At 60.8% G+C, this 19,109-nt stretch overlaps 1 protein-coding gene across 2 annotated transcripts in view; it reads right to left on the bottom strand.

The window, feature by feature from the left end:
- The window catches only part of SHANK3 (SH3 and multiple ankyrin repeat domains 3), a 253,022-nt gene that overhangs the window by 218,227 nt on the left and 15,686 nt on the right, over positions 1-19,109 (bottom strand). For both annotated transcript variants that reach the window (XM_068168106.1, XM_068168105.1), the window contains exon 3: positions 11,653-11,979. In XM_068168106.1, coding sequence (XP_068024207.1) covers positions 11,653-11,898 — 246 coding nt within the window. In that variant the 5' untranslated portion in view covers positions 11,899-11,979. The remainder of the gene's footprint in view (positions 1-11,652; positions 11,980-19,109) is intronic.

A 19,109-nucleotide genomic window follows, 5' to 3' on the forward strand; every position in this document is an offset into this window, starting at 1 on the left:
CACAGCCTGCTTGGGTGCACCTAGTGGGCACCATCCACACTGCCAGGGCTTCACAGCATATCCCTGGTGCCAGCTGGAGCACAGCTGGGCACCGTTTCTGTCAGCATCCTTGGATCCATCCTGCATGCCAGGGCAGTCTGGTGCTGGCACAGGCTCTGTGTGGAGCCAGGAGGAGCAGTCTCCATTTCAGCCAGTGGTCACCTCTGTGGACACCATTCCACACTGGGCCCAGGTGAACAATTCCTAGACTGGGTTGGGTGGGAAGGGACCTTCAGGATCACCCAGTTCCAACCCCCCTGCCATGGGCAGGGACACCTCCCACTGGACACCTTCCACCTTGACTACCTGGGCACCTTGACCACGTGGAGGCCTTTAGAGATCCCCAGAATGGGTTGGGTGGGAAGGGACCTTCAGGATCACCCAGTTCCAAGCCCCCTGCCATGGGCAGGGGCATCTACACTAGAGCAGCTTGCTTAAGGCCCCACTCAGCCTGACCCTGAAGAAGAGGATAAGGAGAAAAGCTTCCCTGCCCCATGAAGGAGGCAGCTCATGGACACAGGAGGCCAACAGGACCCATGTCCTCCCGGGCTGCCAACAGTGCTGGGAGCTCTGGAGGTGCAGCCAGTGGTGCAAGACCCATTGTAACCTTACAGCAGCTCCTGGGGCTGCCTTTAACCTGCTTCAAAAGGGTTTCCAGCCCACAGTGGAGAAGAAAAGCCCTTGGCCACCTCCGGGAGGAAGTCTCAGCAGCTGCACTTTGCAGGCTCCTCTAGATCTTTCCAAGCCATTTCAACAAGCTCCAGCTCTGGTAGTTAGCAGCTTCCTGAGCACCACTCAGCTGCAAGAGGCTCTTATCTCTTGCCCATGCATTTTTCATGAGCCCTGCTTCATTGGAACGAGTTTTCCCTGCTCCCACTGAAAAGCAAATGGAAACCTTTGCGCCTGGCTGCTCCCTAATCACAGCCCAGGGTGGCACCCAGCCATGTGGAGGGCAGCCAGCACTGCCCACCCCCGTGGCAGGGAGCCCACAGGCTGCTGCCAGGCTTGGGCAGGCACCTCACGGAGTCACAGGCTGCAGCAGGTTGGGAGGGACCCTCCAAGGTCATCTTGTCCAACCCCCACTGCAGTCAGCAGGGACACCTCCAGCATCCAAGTGCCAGGTTCTGCACATTGGCCACAGCAACCCCATGCAGTGCTACAGGCTGGGGTCAGAGTGGCTGGAGAGCAGCCAGGCAGAGAGGGACCTGGGGGTACTGGGTGATGGTAGGCTGAACATGAGCCTGCAGTGTGCCCAGGCAGCCAGGAGGGCCAATGGCATCCTGGCCTGCATCAGGAACAGTGTGGCCAGCAGGAGCAGGGAGGTCATTCTGCCCCTGTACACTGCACTGGTTAGGCCACACCTTGAGTCCTGTGTCCAGTTCTGGGCCCCTCAGTTTAGGAAGGAGGTTGAGATGCTGGAAGGTGTCCAGAGAAGGGCAACAAAGCTGGGGAGGGGCTTGGAACACAGCCCTCTGAGGAGAGGCTGAGGGAGCTGGGGTTGCTTAGCCTGGAGAAGAGGAGGCTCAGGGGAGACCTTCTTGCTCTCTACAACTACCTGAAGGGAGGTTGTAGCCAGGTGGGGGTTGGTCTCTTCTCCCAGGCAAGCAGCACCAGAACAAGAGGACAGAGTCTCAAGCTGTGCCAGGGGAGGTTTAGGCTGGATGTTAGGAAGAAGTTCTTCCCAGCAAGAGAGATTGGCCATTGGAATGTGCTGCCCAGGGAGGTGGTGGAGTCACCATCCCTGGAGGTGTTTAGGAAGAGCCTGGATGAGGCACTTGGTGCCATGGTTGAGTTGATCAGATGGTGCTGGGTGATAGGTTGGACTTGATGATCTCTGAGGTCTTTTCCAACCTGGTTAATTCTGTTCTATTCTACCCTATTCTACTCTATTCTAGAGCAGGCTGCTCAGAGTCACATCAAGTTTGACCTTCAGTGTCTCCAGGGATGGAGTCTCCATCACCTTTCTGGTCAACCTGCTCCTGAGTTTCACCACCCTCACCATGCAGAACTTCCTCCTGATGTCCACCCTAAATCTGCCCTGCTCCAGTGTCAAACCATTGCCCCTTGTCCTGTCACTCCAAGCCCTTCTGAACAGCCCCTCCCCAGCCTTACTGCATGTCTCCTTCAGATATTGAAAGGCCACCAGAAGGTCTCCCCAGAGCCTTCTCTTCTCCAGGTTGAACAGCTCCAACTCTCTCAGCCTGTCCCCCACAGGGGAGGTTCTCCAGCCCTCTTATCATCTCCATGGTCTCACCTGGACCTGCAGCTCCAGATCCCTCTTGGGTTGGGGGTCCTGCAGCTGGGACCTTGCAGGGCTTCAGCTCCAGCACATACTAGCAGAGGACACCACCAGCTGCTGGGGGACTTCTGTGCTCTCCCAGGGCAGCCTGGGCTGCATCCAAAGCAGGGTGGCCAGAGATGGAGAGAGGGGATTCTGCCCCTCTGCTCTGCTCTGGGGAGACCTCACCTGCAGGGCTGCATCCAGCTCTGGGGCCCTCAGCACAGGAAGGACATGGACCTGATGGAGAGGGTCCACAGGAGAGACATGAAAATGCTCAGGGGGGTGGAGCAGCTCTGCTGTGAGGACAGGCTGAGGGAGCTGGGGGTGTTCAGCCTGGAGAAGAGAAGGCTCTGGGGAGACCTTCCAGTGACCTTCCAGTATCTGAAGGGGGCTACAGGCAGGCTGGGGAGGAGCTGTTGAGAAGGGCCTGTGGTGACAGGACAAGAGGCAATGGCTTGAAAGTGGAGCAGGGCAGATTTAGGTTAGACATCAGGAGCAAGCTCTGCACCATGAGGGTGGTGAGACACTGGAACAGGCTGCCCAGGGAGGTGATGGAGGCCCCATCCCCAGAGACATTCAAGGTCAGGCTTGATGGAGCCCTGAGCAACCTGCTCTGGTTGGAGGTGTCCCTGCTGACTGCAGGGGGGTTGGACAGGGTGACCTTGGAGTGCCCCTTCCAAGCCCACTCATTCTGTGGCTCTCTATTTCTGCATTCCCACCTTTCCCTCCCCGGCCCCTGCCCAGGGTGAGGTTGAGCTTCCACAGTGCTCTACAGCACAGAGCTCTGGGAATCGCCTTTCAAACCTTGTTGTGATGCTACAGACTCACAAATCAGCACAAGAAGCAAAGCTGAGCTGGGGCCTGGACCTGCCTGATGGTCTCATCACCATCCCATCAACCTGGTGGGTGTTTGGGATAATTTTATCCCAGGTCTCCAGCACCCTCCCACAGAGCAGCACAGCCAAAGCCGAGCTGAAATGGCTCTTCCAGGAGGAGAAGCAGCTGTGGGCCAAAGGCAGGAGCAGGAGGAGAGATGGAGAAGTTCCTCCAGCAGCAGGAGAGGCTCAGGGTGCTGTGCCTCACTCCCCACTTCCCTTTGCCCAGGGCCAGCACCAGTGTGCACCAGCAGAGCAGGCAGAGCAGGGCTGAGGGAGGAGAGGTCCCAGGTTCTCAGGCTCCAGTTGATCTCCTGGCAGTCACTATAGGGCCCAGGCTGTCAAAGCAGACCAAACCCCTGCCCCACAGCCATGGTACACAGCAGCTCCAAGCTATGGAGGAGGTCTCCATGGCACTGAAGGTCAGCACAGGGCTAGTAGTGGGCACATGGAACTCTGCACTGGACCTCAGTGCCACCAACACTGAGCCCAGGGCCATCACTGCTGCTGCTCCAGCAACCCATGGCCCTCAGCACCACAGCTCCAGGGCTCTAAAACCTTCCAGGGATGGGGACTCCACCACTGCCCTGGGCAGCCTGGGCCAGGCCTGGACAAGCCTCAAGGGGCAGAAATTGTTCCTCATGGCCAACCTCAACCTCCCCTGGGGCAGCCTTAAGGCCATTTCCTCTTGTCCTGTTGCTGTTCCCTAGAGAAGAGCCCACCCCCCACCTGACTCCAGCCTCCTGTCAAGGAGCTATAAGAGAGCCAGAAGGTCTCCCCCCAGCCTCCTCTTCTCCAGGCTCAATAACCCCAGGTCCCTCAGCTGCTCCTCACCAGACCTCTACAGAACCATGGACCAGAAACACAGCAAAGCAAGCAGGGTTCCTCCACAGCCCCAGCCCCACCACACACTGATGCTCACCAGGGCAGCATGGAGCACCCCAGGGGTCACCAGTCAGGAGCACCCCGGGGGTCACCAGCCAGTGCTGGGTCCTGCAGGAGAAGGTGCCAGAGGAGAGCAGCTCTCCCAGCCAGGCTGGGCAGAGGGTGCTCTGGCCCTGCCCTGCCTCAGCTCAGCACCACCCTGTGCATCACCCACCACAGCTCACAGACCACCCTGCTGAGCAGCCACCATCTTGGCTGCTCCTTAGGAGCTTCTGATGGTTCTGTGCAGCAGCAGCTGATGGTGAGGAGAGGTCTGGGACACCTGGCCCTGCATTAGTTCACACATCAGCATGCACAGGGCAGAGCTGCCCAAAGTTAGCCACATCAGCCCCGGTGCCAGGGGTCCTGTGGAGTGCCAGGGCCCTCCAGAGCATGGTGCTGCCTCAGGCCTCTGCCACCACAAGCCAGGAACCTGTTCCTGCTCTGCCAGCACCTGAAGCCACCCCATAGCAGCAGGGGTGGGGACAGCAGCTCAGACACCACAGCTGCCAGCAGCTTCTCACGGGCATTTTAACTCCCCACAAAAGCTCCACTCGTCCCTCTCCTACCCTCTGCTGCCTTGGGCACTGCTATCTGCCCAGGTGCCCCCTGCCAGCACCATGGCACTCAGCAGCTGGCATCTGCAGGGAGAACCCAAGGCCAGAACGCAGCCAGCGTGGGGACAGCGTCGTGCCCAGCAGATCAGAGGGGGCTGTGGGCAGCTCTGCCACCGTGCCCACCAGCACCATGCCCACCAGCACCACACTGCAGGGTCCTCCTCAGCTGCCTCACACAAGCTGCTGAGCACCTGCAGCCAGCCAGCCAGTGCAGGACACCAGCAGCACCCCGTGTCATGGGCAGCCAGCGGAGGACAGGGCACACCGCGGGGGAGCCAGGGGCTCTGGCACTCCCTGCCCAGAGGAGGTGTGGCTGTGGCATTGCCCACACCCCCATCCCTGCTGGCAGAGGGGACAGCAGTGCCACAGGACAGCCACAGCAGCTCTCCTCTGCAAGCTCTGGTCAGAGCCAGCATCCCTTTGTCACACAGCAGCTCTGCAGCCCCCAGAGGCAGGTGGCAGCCCCCTCCTCACCCACCCTGTGCTGTGACCCCCTGGCACCTCCCCTCAGGCCGGGGCAAAGCTCTGGTGGGCAGCTGGCCCACCGTGGCTTCTAGCCACCACATCCCTGCCTCAGCAGGCTGCAGGGATGCAGCAGTGCTGCTCCTTGCAGGGGGGGACTGCAGCCACGGTCAGGAGCTTGTGGCACAGGGAATGCAAATCAAATCCCAACCCACCAGCAACTCACTTGGCAGCCTCCCCACCACCAGGCCTGGCTGAGCAGAAGTTAAGGAGAACTTTCCCTCTCTCTCTCTCTCTCTTCTCTAAGAGGAGAATTTATCTCCTCCCTTGGCTTGACAGCAGAATCAATGCTCTGGGCACTGCTTTTCAGGCTCCTCTTTCATTTGCATGAAGGAGATAAGAAGCCAGAATATTAACCTGAAGTCTCAGGTGACTGAGAGAAGGGATGAGGGCAGAGCCTTTCTGCAGCCAGAGGTGGATGAACACCTCCACCCACCCCAGCAAAGAGAGGTTCTGGCCTCAGCTGAGGCCCCAGACAGCCCCTCAGCAATGCTGTTGCACGGTTCCACCACTTTCAAGGCCCGGGGACATTTCCTCACCAGTCCCCAACAGGTTTGCACGGAGGAGGAACTCTCCCAGGGCACGGTGTCAGCAGAGGAAAGATGCCAGACCCCACTGCCTGCCCCCCAGAGAACATCCTCCTGCAGGATGTGGGTCCTTCAGCATCACCCAGGCTTTCCTGGCTGTGACACATGCTTCAGCATGGTCCCCTTGGCAGAGCAGACCCAGTCCTGCCCAGGGCTGCAGGCCCACCTCACCAACTGATCCTGACACCTTGGGAATCAAGGATCTGGCCTGAGACCACCATCACCACAGGGCTGCACCCAGACAGGCAGGAGAGACAGCAGCAGCCCCCCGGCACTGCCAGGGCTGGTGAGGAGCAGAGCACCACCACAGCCATGCCCACACCCCTGCCACAGGGGGGTGGTGTCCCCATGCTCCAGGCTTCCCTGGGCAGCCCAGCCCCAGCCCACGTGCTCCTGAAGGGCACCATCACAAGAAACCCTCCCACAGCTCCCTGCTCTCCAACACAAACAGCTCTCTGTCTTCTCCTCCCACCCCAGCATCTGCCCCCCAAAGGCTCTCTGCTCCCAGGATCACCCCTTCCCTCCACAACAGCACAAATTGTCCCTCCTCCTCCTGCCAGGCCACCACCGTGACCTGCAACAGCTTCCCTCCACCTGAGAGGGAAGGGGGAGGCGGGAGAGGGAAGGACCCACAGCTGAAGCCACCAGAGGCACCCCTCCTGTGGCACCTTCCTTTCCACAGCTCAGCTGCCTCCCAGAGCTCACAGAGGGGAAGAGGGGACAGCAGATTTGGGGCACCATGAAAGACATCCAGTGGAGCCATCTGCAAGGGGCCATGCAGGACAGAGGCTATGGTGTGGCTCCTGACCAGGGTGCCAGGCAGTCCCCAGCAGAGGAGCAGTGTGACAGCCCCTGCAGAGCCCCTGCCCAGGGCAGCCCATGGCCTGCAAGGCTGCTCCCTGGGGCTTTGGGAAGCCTGTGGCTCCCTGAGGCTGTCAGGAAGCAGGGGGTCACTGCTAGGCTCTGTGGGGGAGTTCTCTGAGGGGCTTCCAGCCTGTCCACATCCCCAGCTCTCCACCTGCACCACAGGGAGTGTCACCACCTGCCTCTGCACTGTAGGAAGGGAGTCTCCTTCTGGTAAGCAAGAGGTGCTCCCTTCCCACCCAAGCTCAGCCTCATCCTTCCACCTCACCTCTGCATCTGTGTGCAGCAGGAGACATGTCCTACCTCTTCTGTGCTCCAGGCTCCCTTCTCAAGCTCTCTCTACTGCTGGGGAGCAGCTCCAGGCTCCCTTCTCAAGCTCTCTGTACTGCTGGGGAGCAGCTCCAGGCTCCCTTCTCAAGCTCTCTCTACTGCTGGGGAGCAGCTCCAGGCTCCCTTCTCAAGCTCTCTCTACTGCTGGGGACCAGCTCCAGGCTCCCTTCTCAAGCTTTCTCTACTGCTGGGGAGCAGCTCCAGGCTCCCTTCTCAAGCTCTCTCTACTGCTGGGGAGCAGCTCCAGGCTCCCTTCTCAAGCTCTCTCTACTGCTGATGAGCAGCTCCAGGCTCCCTTCTCAAGCTCTCTCTACTGCTGGGGACCAGCTCCAGGCTCCCTTCTCAAGCTCTCTCTACTGCTGGGGAGCAGCTCCAGGCTCCCTTCTCAAGCTCTCTCTACCGCTGAGGAGCAGCTCCAGGCTCCCTTCTCAAGCTCTCTCTACCGCTGGGGAGCAGCTCCAGGCTCCCTTCTCAAGCTCTCTCTACCGCTGAGGAGCAGCTCCAGGCTCCCTTCTCAAGCTCTCTCTACTGCTGGGGAGCAGCTCCAGGCTCCCTTCTCAAGCTCTCTCTACCGCTGAGGAGCAGCTCCAGGCTCCCTTCTCAAGCTCTCTCTACTGCTGGGGAGCAGCTCCAGGCTCCCTTCTCAAGCTCTCTCTACTGCTGGGGAGCAGCTCCAGGCTCCCTTCTCAAGCTCTCTCTACTGCTGGGGAGCAGCTCCAGGCTCCCTTCTCAAGCTCGCTCTACTGCTGGGGAGCAGCTCCAGGCTCCCTTCTCAAGCTCTCTCTACTGCTGGGGAGCAGCTCCAGGCTCCCTTCTCAAGCTCTCTCTACTGCTGGGGAGCAGCTCCAGGCTCCCTTCCCAAGCCCTCTCTACTGCTAGGGAGCAGCTCCAGCCCCACTGCCCTGAGCTGAGAGCTCAGACCCTTGAAGCTGAAAGCCTGGCCCAGCACTGTGGCAGCACTGATTTGTCTGGAGGGTTCCCCTCTTCAGAGACAAGGTCACAGCCTGGGGTGGAGACTTGTTCCTAACAATGGAAACCACTCAGAGTGAATTCAGAGGCTTTCAGGTGAATAAAACCCTGTGATGAAGAGTGGCAAAGGAACCTAAAAGAGGCTTGGAGACAGCTCCAAGAGACCTGGGAAACTCCCCTTGAAAAGCCAGCAGCTTCACAGCCCAAAACCCCACCTGGAGGCTCCACAAAGGGTCTGCCCAGCTGAAGCCCTGAGCTCTGCAGCACTGGCAGCTAATGGACTCTGACTGAAAGGCCACTTGTCCCCTCCGGGGGCAGAGGCGCCAGGAGGGCCAATTGCCACCCCGAGCAGGGTTTGCCACGGCAAACAGCAGCCGTGTGCTGCAGCTGCCACGACCCAGAGGTACCCGTGGCAGGAGGGGCTGGGGTCAGCTCAGAGCCAGCAAGGGCTGGAGCTCAGTGAGCAAAGCCCCTGTGGCACACCGAGCCCTCGATCCCTGCTGGGGTTCCCTCCCTTCTCCTCGTGGCTGTGCTCCCTAGAGCAGACAGAGGGGGAAGCCTCTCCTCTCTTGGATTGTCCCTGGAGCTCCATCACTCACAGCAACCCAACCCTGGTCAGCTCCAGGGAGGAGAGGAGCGTTCCCATCACAGGGCAGGCATCTGACTGCCTCACCTGAAGGTGCCACCAGGGTCCTGTGCCCTACCCCTACCCTTCCCCTCCCTCAGTCCAACCATGAGCCCCCTCCCAGGGTGCAGACACTAACCCTGGCCTGGAGCAAGAGCTTCACAGGGACCCAGAGGCAGTGTCCATGCTGGATGCCCATCAGGGAGGGCCACCACCCCAGCAAGGCCAAAGCGGGGCAGGGACACCTCTGAGGGGTGCCTGTGCCTCAGGGTCTGCTCTGCAGACACAGGCTCAGGGGAGCAACTCCACAGCAGCTCCTCTGAAGTTCCTGGACCTACCCCAGTCCAGAGAAAAGGGCCTGAGCAGCAAGGGACCATGCCAGGAAAGGTGTCCCCACCCTGACAGACAGCATGTGACAGCCCTGCCAAGCCACAGCAGCCCTGGGATGGAGAGCCAGGCTGTCAGACAAGTGCCAGCACAAGGGCCACTAACTGCAGGGAGCTGCAGGACCCACACAGGCCAGGAGCTGGAGCAGGGCAGAGGTCTAGGATCCTCCCTGCTCCCCAGCAGGGTGAGACCAGGGACCTCATGTCCCCACAGAGGGGAGGAGAAGGCAGGCAACCCTCAGCTCTAGAGCATCTGTCCCGTGAGCTTCTCCAAAGCAGCAAATCCCCTCCAACACCTGCCAGAGCCTCTCATGGAGGAGTTGGGAGCATGGCAGCAAGCTGCTCCATTGCTTCTTTTCCCCTTGTCCCCTTTCACACTGGTCAAGCCCCCATCTGCTTGGATGTCACCTTGCAGACAGGGACCAAGCTGTCTGCTCAAGGTGTGAGCAACAAATGCTGCCCAGAGCAGGGAGCTGACACCCAGGGGCCTAGGGAAGGTCCAGCACACTACACAGCTCCCAGGGATGCTGCTGATGAGCCCCTGGGTTTCTCCTGCCTCCCTTTGGTGGGAGGAACCTCAGTTGGAGCAGAGGAGTTTGCAAACCAAGCAGCTCCTACTTGGTAAGTCAGCCCCCACCTGGCACCATGAAAGCCACAGCCCTCTGCCAGCACTGCCTGGACTGGAGAAAGGAATGTCCTGGCACCAGCCTGGTAGTGTGCTGTGACAGCAAGGGGTGTCTTGGCTCCTCATGCAGACCACAGTCACCCTGCCCTGCTGCCCAGAGCTGCTGTGCTGGGCAGGCAACTGCACCCACAGCTGCTGTCACCCTGGCCAGAGGAGCAGGTGCCAGACAGCACAGCCTCCAGCTTCCACCTGCAGCCCATGAAACCCAGGGCATGCTGCCCAATGGGTAGGGACAGGGCTGGTCAGGTAGGACCATGCTGGACCTGTAACCTGCGGCTGCTCCCCACAGAGCCAGGCCTGAAGTTATGACCACTGCCAGCTCCTGTGCTCACCAACCAGGCTGGCAGGGCACAAAGGGCTGGGCAGGCTGCTCATACCTGCACCCAAAGGGCTGCTCCACATCCCAGTGCTCCCCATAGCTCCCTGCCAGCACCCAAGCACTGTCTGCCCTTCTGGCTTGGCTGTCCCATGGAGCAAAGCCCCCAGACCCAGGAAGCCTGAGGGTCTCTCCAGGGCTCCTACTCTGCTGGCTCTCTCCCACCTCTAGCCCAAGAAGGCAGCACCAGAAACACTTCCACTCTTCAGCTGCATCTGCCCCTAGGGGAGGGGAGGTGTGGGAGGGAAATTCCTGCCTTGTGCATGCAAAATGTTCAGCATTGCCTGAAGTGCCTCATTCCCTCCCTGCCTGGGGGCATTCACTCTGACAAGGCTGAGCTGCTTCACTTCAGCTTGGGACCGTGTGCCCGGGAAGCGGTAGAGGATGAAGGGATGGGGGGTTCAACGTCCCACCACACCAGTTCCACTGCTCACACACCTCCCAAACCAAGCCTAGGCAGGGGAGGGAGGTGCTGGGCAGTGCCCAGGGGACAGTGAGGTAGACACCACCATGGTGCTCTGCAGATCAAGGGCCTCACCAACAGCCCTTGTGCCCAGCATCACCCAGCAGAATTCAGAGCGAGGGCTGAAGCAGGATGAGCCCTGGGGCTGCGCATCAGTTCTGGGACGGGTGAGGAGAAGCTAAGGTGAGGGGGACAAGCAGTCCCACCGTCCCCCAGACCCTCGGTCACAACCCCATCAGGTCACAAAGCCCTCCTGCAGTGCAGGGCCACTGCTTGCCCAGAGCCTGCCCGATTCTTCGACAGCAGAGCAGCAGCCTGGCAGCCGAGCTGTGCCTGCCGGCGTGCCAGCAGCTCGGCCCTCTGCCCCGGTGCCACCAGCGCCGGCCGCTGGCACCCCTCCGTCAGTGAGTAAACCACCACGACAGGCTCCCAAGAGACCTCCTTCCCCCTCTCACTGCCCTCAGTCCATCCCCACGTCCTCCTCTGTCACGCCTCGGCTCCCAGCGGGGGACTCCTGCACGTCCCACCTGTGACAGGGTCACCCAGCGCAGCGCTCCCCACTGCGCCCAGCTTCGCTGCGCCCAGGCCTGGCACCTGGCACCCGCTGCGCCCACGTACCGGCAGCCGGATGGGCACAGCCCCGCTGCCCTGCCCGCACACCGGCAGCCATCGGCTCCTGCCGCCCAGCGCAGCCCCCGCCGCGGCCGGAGTGATACTGGAAGCGGTAACACAGCGGTACCGGAGCCCCCCGTGCTGTGCCCGCCCCCACGCCAGCCCCGCCGCTGCCGACTCGGGGCTCAGGCAGGTCCCGGGCGGTGCGGGGCCGCGGGAAGGTAGCGCCGCAGCCGGGGCTGCCCGGCCCGGCCCCGCCGGGCTCTGCGGGAGAAGGGGAGCAGGGGGGACCGGGCAGAGGAGCGGTAGGGGGCACCGAGGGTGCCGGGGAGCGGTGCTCCGGGGAGCCGGGCAGCGAGGCGAGGCGCGCCCCTACGCCGTCCCGCCGGGGCCGGACGCCCCCCGCCCGCGGCGGGGCGAAGTTTGCCTGGCGGTGCCGGAGCGGTCGCCGCCGGGAGCGGGGTCGGGGCCGGGAGCGCGGCCGGCCGGGCACTCACCGTCTGCTGCAGGTCGGGGATGCCGATGCGGACGACGATGGCGCCGGGCGCGGGCTCCTCCATGCGCACCGGGGCCGCCAGCTTGGGGGAGCGGGGCCCGGGGACGCCCCGGGCCGGGTCGAGCCGCGTCTCCTCCCGCAGGCCGGCGCCCGGCTCCCCGGCGGCGCGGGGCTGTCGCTCCGGCGGCGGTTCTGGCGGCGGCGACTCCGGGCTCTCATGCTTGCTGCCGGCGGGGCTCAGAGGCATGCTCCGTGCGGCGCGGAGGGGCGGCCGGCACCGCCACCGGCACCGGCACCGCGGGCCGCGCTCACCGCCCGCCCGGGGGCCCTGCGGGGAACGAGAAGCGTCAGAAGGCTACCCAGGCTGGGACCCCGCGGGGGGGATCCCGCTTTGGAAGGTCCCCCGGCAGAGGACCCCCAGCCACTGCACGTGGGCATCCCTTCGGGACTGCCCCCGCCCCGGGTGGCAAGGGACCCTCGCACTTCATAGGAGCACCCCTGCAGGACCCTCGCCCCGGCAGGCAAGGAACCCACCCACACACTGCATACAGCCATCCTCATAGGGACCCCACGAGATCCCTACACCCACCCCACACACCCCCCCCCCAGCAGGCAGGGTCCCCCACACTGCCTAAGGGCATCCCCGCAGCAGATGAGGACCCCAGCTGGGACACCCAAACTCCACTTGGCGAGCCAGTGGGGGACCCTGACAGGGACCCAGTTGAGGACTCCTACACTCCACCCAGGCCACCCCACCAGGACCCTCATACAGGACCCCTGACTGCCCCACACGGAGCTGTCCATCTCTTGGCTCTGACCCAGGAACCTCCAAGCAACCCTGCAGGAATATCGCAAGGAGACTCCTAAAGGGTTTCAAACCACATGGAGTCAGTGGGCACTGCCCCCCCCCAGGAACCCTCATGCTGAGGGCGTTGCAGAGGATTGCCCCATGTCAGGGACCTCACCAAGAAGCACCACACCATGCAGTGATCCCCACAAGTGTCCCCTAAAAGGGCCAACTGCCACTGCATGCTTTGCCTGCCCCCACAGAGGGCATGGCCTCATTGCAGAGACCCCCATCAGAAGGGACCCTTCCTCATCCTGGCAGCAAGGCAAGGAGCTGCCAGGGTTTACCCCATACCAGGCAGGTGGGCCCCAGAGTCCCTGGTGACCCAGGTGGGGCTCAGGGCACAGCACTCCCACCAGAGCCACCACAGAGGGTCTGGACACTGCCGAGGCACAGAGGAGGGCTGTTCCCAGCTCCTGGCCTGCTCTGCTCCTTTGATCAGCAATTTCCTCACCACCACCAATGCCTGAAGTTCATCCCAGTTGCCCTCTTTCCCATCTGCAACCACGGACTGCCATCTCCACATCTGCACCAGTACATCTGGAGGGCCTGCCTGCCTCCTTCCCCATCTGCCAGGGGGAATGTGCTGGGGAGGCTGGACATCAGCAGGTGTGACTCAGAGGGGGCTCAGCCCCCTGCCTGGCTCTGGCATTGTGGCAGTTTTAGGCTATGCCTTTAACATTTTCTTACAGATCTATCTACAGGGCAAGGTCTTGGTTGTGGTCCTGCAGAGTGTTCATGCTGCAGTTAGAACCAGAATTGTTGTGGCTGGGAAAGACCTTCAAGATCATGGAGTCCAACTCTTGACCCAGCACTGCCAGGGCACCACCAACCCATGGCCCTCAGCACCACAGCTCTGAAACCCCTCCAGGGATGGGGACTCTACCTCTGCCCTGGGCCAGGCCTGGACAACCCTCAAGGGGCAGAAATTGTTCCTCATGGCCAACCTCAACCTCTCCTGAGGCAGCCTGAGGCCAGTTCCTTTTGTCCCACCACTTGTTCCTTGGGAGAAGAGACCAACCCCACCTGGCTCCAAGCTCATTTAGGGAGCTGTGGAGAGCCAGAAGGTCTCCCCTCTTCTCCAGACTGAACACCCCCAGTGCCGAAGCGCTGCCCACTGTGAGGTCCACTCAGAGGTGGTCACCACCCAGCACACATCTGCAAACAGCTGGACCAGTCCCAGGGCTGCAGACCTCAGCAGCACCTCCAGCAGCCTGCCGGGCAAGGCTGCCTGCCAGGGGCTTTCCAAGGGGCTGGTGTTTGGACAACAAACAGGATGCAGCAGCGGCCCTGTGCCAGAGCGCCGGGAGCAGGGGGCCGGGTGACCTGTGCTGGCACCCCCCAGACCTGCCCGGGCCAGAGAAGCCACACATGGACTGGGGGCAGGAGCAGCTCCAGCATGGAGCCACAAGAGCCACCGCCACGGCTGCTATTTCTGCCAGTCCCCTGCTGCCAGGGCTGGCTAAAGCCAGGAGGACCATCCCCTGCCCAGCGGGTCAGACCCATGCTCCAGGGCTGGCCAGGCTGGCAACCCCCTTGCCAAGAGCAGATGGGACGTGGGGTCCCTACGGGACCGTGCCTGGGCCTGTGTCCACTCCATGGCTGGCTGGGACCCAAGGCTTTCATCACAATCCTCACCCAGAAATAGCCCCCACACCCCCCAGAGCTGGAGAGGTTCCCAGTGTGGCCTGGATCTGTCCAGGAAATGACTAATGGCTCTTCCTGCAGCCCAGGCACCGCGCCAGGCGGGCATCGATGAGACTGCCAAGGTGGCCAAGCCTCAAGCACCTCTCCCAGCTGGGGCAGCATCTGCTGCCCACTCCTTGCAGGGGCAGAGCAGGCAAAGGCAGCTGCAGGCTCAGACTGGCAAGTCTGGGGTCATGGGTTGGTTCTAGCAGGTCCTGGAGTATGGCAGCTCCATGACTCTGATCCCAGAAGGGAAGTCATGGCTCGGTCATGCCAATGAGATCAGCCCAGGAGGAGCCAGCTCTGGGCTCCTCCTTTCCTTCAGCTCATAACCTGCACTGCAGACCTTGGGTGCTTCTGCCAGGACCAGGGAGCCATCACTCCTTGTCTCCCAATCCCACTCTAGCGTGGGTCAAATCCTTGTGCCCTGATAGTTGGGGTCATCCCCAACCAGTCCTTTTCCAAAGGTATAAGAGAGACATTTCTGTGCAGCAGCAAAGGAAGCCAAAGCCATGCCTGGGGCAAGGAGAGACAGGTCTGGTGGCACTGGAAAGCCTCCTGCTCCACCGGGCACACAGCGTGCCCCATCCCATGCCCCTCCAGGCCCCACACAGGCCCCAAGACCCTCAGAACTGCAGCTCCAGAGCACAGGCTGGGACCAAGCAGGTCTCAGGTGAGGGGTGCAGGGATCCCAGGCACAGATTCAAGGCAAGGATCCAAGGCCACCTGGCCCCGTGGCTTTGAGTCAGAGACACCAGGGATGAGGTGGGGCTGGCAAGGGGAAGAAGTGGCTGTGATGACCATGAGTCACAAACAGCCAGGGAGGAGGTTGAGGTCTCAGAGCACAGAAGACAAAGGAGTAAGAGTGGCCAGGAAGGGAGATGGCAGAAACATCTCTGGGCCAAAGGCCAGAGGGGAGCATGTGAAGTCAGAACGTGGAGCCAGCAGCCATGGCCAGCACATGGCAGAGTCACACCAAGCAGCTCCAGGCCAAGAGAAGAAACCTCCAGCCACAGGAGCTCCATGAGCCTGCCACCAGCAGTGTGACAGGCTCCCAGGGGACAGGGGAGGGCGGCACATTGTCCAGAGAAGCTGGTTACAGTAGGACAGGGACCGTGGGTGAGGCAGGAACCATGCAGACCCTTGGCAGGACCCACACACAGCCCTGAGAGCTCATGGTCTCAAACCTCAACAGCTGATGCCAAAGCATGGCTGAAGGAAGCTGGGAAGATGCTGTGCCTGTGCGAAGGCTGGGACATGGGCCACCAAAGGGCCCTGCCAGCCCCTGGCATGGGCTTGCTCCCTGAGGCTGGCAGCTGCCATGGGATGGGCAAAGCCTCACCAGAAGAGTGCAACTGCTTGCTGCATGGTCAAGCCTGGAGGTAGCTGAAGGCTGGGCACAAAACAAGGTGCCACAAGTGCTGCTCAGCTGCTGCCAGCTGGGCATCAGGCAGCACCTTAACCTGACCTTTGAGGTCACTTCCAACTCAAGCCATGAATGAAGCACGGTGTGAGCCTGCGAGCAGGCAAAGGCCCTCAAGAGATCAGACCCAGGAGAGGAGGAGCAGGAGGCTCTGCTGGGAAGATGCAGACAGTAAAGAGAGAAGGGATCAGAAACACAGCTCCACGTGGTGCCTGCATCCTATGGGGAGGGATCCACACGGGGTGGGTAAGCCCTGAACAGATGGCACCACATCAGAGCACCACTGCCCACCCTCACGGGCAGCAGAGGAGCAGGAAGACCTCCTGAAGTGGGGCACCTACACCTCCACCAGCTGGTGAGGACCTGCCAGCCAGTAGAGAGCTGCTGCCCCACCTGCCCCAAGCTCTGCCCATCACCTCTCCAGAGCCATGTGGGCAGGGTTACACCTCACAGCAGGCACTGCTCTGTGGGAGACGTCCCAGACTCCAAGCCTCCCTCTGACTAAGTGGTGCCCAGAGGGACCTGGCACCCACCAACTGCTTTCCTGCCTCCCACACATCACCACCAGCCAGGTTATGTAGCAAGAGCAAAGCCACAACTGTCCCTTCGTGGTGCCCCAACCACCTTCTGATACCACCCTGTGCCAACAAGCCAAGCAGGCCAGGACCTGCCCCTTGACTCAGTCCTGTGACCAGGGGTCCCAGCAGGCAGAGGTGGTCACAGCTCATAGCCTCTCAGTGGCAAACCTCCCCCTGCCCAGCTTGGCCCTGGCACCCATCAGAGTCTGTGCCTGCTGCCTCTAGCTCTGTTCTTCTACCACCCTTCACTGACTTTATTTCTTTCCTCCTTTTTTTACCCCCTACCCTGTCTTGTTATTTCACTACAGGGAGAAATTAAATGCTCCAGATGGTAACTGCCAGGATTATTCCAGTTCCCCTCTCCCCCCCCAGTCTTCTGGCACCTCATTAATTCCCAAATAATGTGCAAGAGGCAACTGGTGAATGGTGAGAGCAATGCACTGGGCACCTCCAGCCCAAACTCCATCAGCCCTTCACATTCATCTCCTGATTGAATCAACTTGGTTAAAAATCACTTCTCTTGGGGGCAGGGAGGGGAAATGGAGATTGAGTGCCTTAGAAATTATAATCCAAAGAGTCAAAGGTCAGTGGTCAACAGCCTGATGTCCAGCTGGAGCTGGGTGACAAGTGGTATCCCTCAGGGGCCTGTGCTGGGACCACTGCTGTTCCATAGCTCCATCAATGACATCAACAGACAGGCTGAGGCACCCTCAGCAGGACTGCAGATGGCACCAAGCTGAGAGGTGTGGGTGAGGAGGCTGAAGGATGGGATGGTGCCATCCAGAGGCACCTGGGCAGGCTGCAGAACTGGGCTGAGGAGCAGCTCAGGAGGTTCAATAAGGCAAAGGGCAAGGTCCTGTACCTAGCTCAGGCCAATCCTAGAGAGCAGCACAGGCTGGGGGTGAGGAGACTGAGAGCAGCCCTGCAGAAAAGGACTTGGGGGTGCTGGTGGGTGAGAAGCTGGGCAGGAGCCAGCAGTGTGAGCTTGCAGCACAGAAGGCCAAGGGCAGCCTGGGCTGCATCCAAAGCAGGGTGGCCAGAGATGGAGAGAGGGGATCCTGCCCCTCTGCTCTGCTCTGGGGAGACCTCACCTGCAGGGCTGCATCCAGCTCTGGAGCCCTCAGCACAGGAAGGACATGGAGCTGATGGAGAGGGTCCACAGGAGGGACATGAAAATGATCAGGGAGCAGCTCTGCTGCAAGGACAGGCTGAGGGAGCTCAGGGTGTTCAGCTTGGAGAAGAGAAGGCTCCAGGCAGACCTAAGAGCAGCCTCCAGAACCTGAAGGGGCTCCAAGAAGGCTGCAGAGGGACTGTTTGTAGAGGCCTGCAGGGACAGGAGGAGGGACAATGGTTTGAAATGAGAGCAGAGCAGATTTAGATTGGATGTGAGGAACAAGTTCTGCACTATGAGGGTGGTGGAACACTGCAACAGGTTTCCCAGGGAGGTGGTTGAGGCTCCATCCCTGGAGACATTCAAGGTAAGGCTGGACAAGGCTTTGGGCAGCCTGATCTAGTTGGTGATGTCCCTGCTGAGTGCAGGGGGGTTGGACTGGACGTTCCAAGGCCTCTTTGCACGAGTCCTCACAAGGGGTTGCAAAGTCTGCCACTTTAAGCTCTCATGCTGTGAGAAGCAGCATTCCCTGCCCTGATCTCTACCATTCCTGTTGTTACAGAGTCCCAACCACCTTCTCTGCCACCTCTCACAAATCCCTGTGCCAAGGGCAGCTGTGCCATGGGGACTATTCCACACTGTAACACTGCTCTGGCACCTGCAGAGTTCTCCATGGGGCTCCAGGTTCCCCCAGGGTGAGAGGCAATGCAGAACCATGGCCACCACTCCCTGTACCCCCAAATTTTCCCCTGGAGGGAGGGGATTTGGCAGGGAGAATCCTGGGAAATGTGCACTTCTGGCACTGTGAGGGTGAGACCTTGAAAGGGGCAACAGGCAAGATCTGAAGAAACCAAGGCAGCAGGGGGACCAGCTGGTACTCCTCCCCTAGCATGGAAGCTGGCCCTTTCCTGGTGCTACCACTCAGTCCTGGGGCAGCCAAAGGGAGCCCAGAGACAGCTGCTGGCAGCATTGGCACCAGGTCCTGCAGCCTGGCACAGGAACTCAGCTCCACATGGAGCCAGAGCTGGCAGGTTGCTCTTTCCACACTCGGGGCAGGGACAGGGCTGCTGGCACACCAGGTGCCACCTCTGCAAACCCTGTCACAGGATCACAGAACCCAGGATGTTAGGGGTTGGAAGGGACCCAAAGAGATCATCAAGTCCAACCCCCCTGCCAGAGCAGGAGCAGAGAATCCAGCACAGGTCACACAGGAATGCATCCAGATGGGGCTGGAAAGTCTCCAGAGAAGGAGACTCCACAACCTCTCTGGGCAGCCTGCTCCAGTGCTCTGTGATCCTCCCAGTGAAGAAGTTCCTCCTCATGCTGAGGTGGAACCTCCTCTGCTGCAGCTAATACCCATTGCCCCTTGTCCTATCTCAGGGTGCAAGTGAGCAGAGCCTGTGCCCTCCCTCCTGACCCCCACCCTTTAGATATTTATGAACATTTATTAAATCCCCTCTCAGCCTTCTCCTCTCCAGACTAAACAGCCCCAGGGCTCTCAGCCTCTCTTCACCAGGCAGTGCTCCAATCCATCATCCTCACAGCCCTCCCTTGGACTCTCTCCAGCAGATCCCTGTCCCTCCTGAACTGGGGAGCCCAGAGCTGGATGCAATATTCCAGGTGAGGTCTCAGCAGGACAAAGTAGAGGGGGAGGAGAACCTCCCTGGCTCTGCCGGACACACTCCTCTGAATGCACCCCAGGACCCCATTGGCTTTCTTTCACCAAACTCCTTCCCCTCAGCTCTCCTCTGAAGCTCACTCCTCTTCCTGGAAAGCTCCTCGGCCCCTCCTCTGTGCTGTGGATGCTTAGGAA

This window comes from Melanerpes formicivorus, unplaced genomic scaffold, assembly GCF_026170545.1.
Source record: "Melanerpes formicivorus ecotype bairdi unplaced genomic scaffold, bMelFor1.0.p_v2 SCAF_132, whole genome shotgun sequence".
NCBI classification, from domain to species: Eukaryota; Metazoa; Chordata; class Aves; order Piciformes; family Picidae; genus Melanerpes; species Melanerpes formicivorus.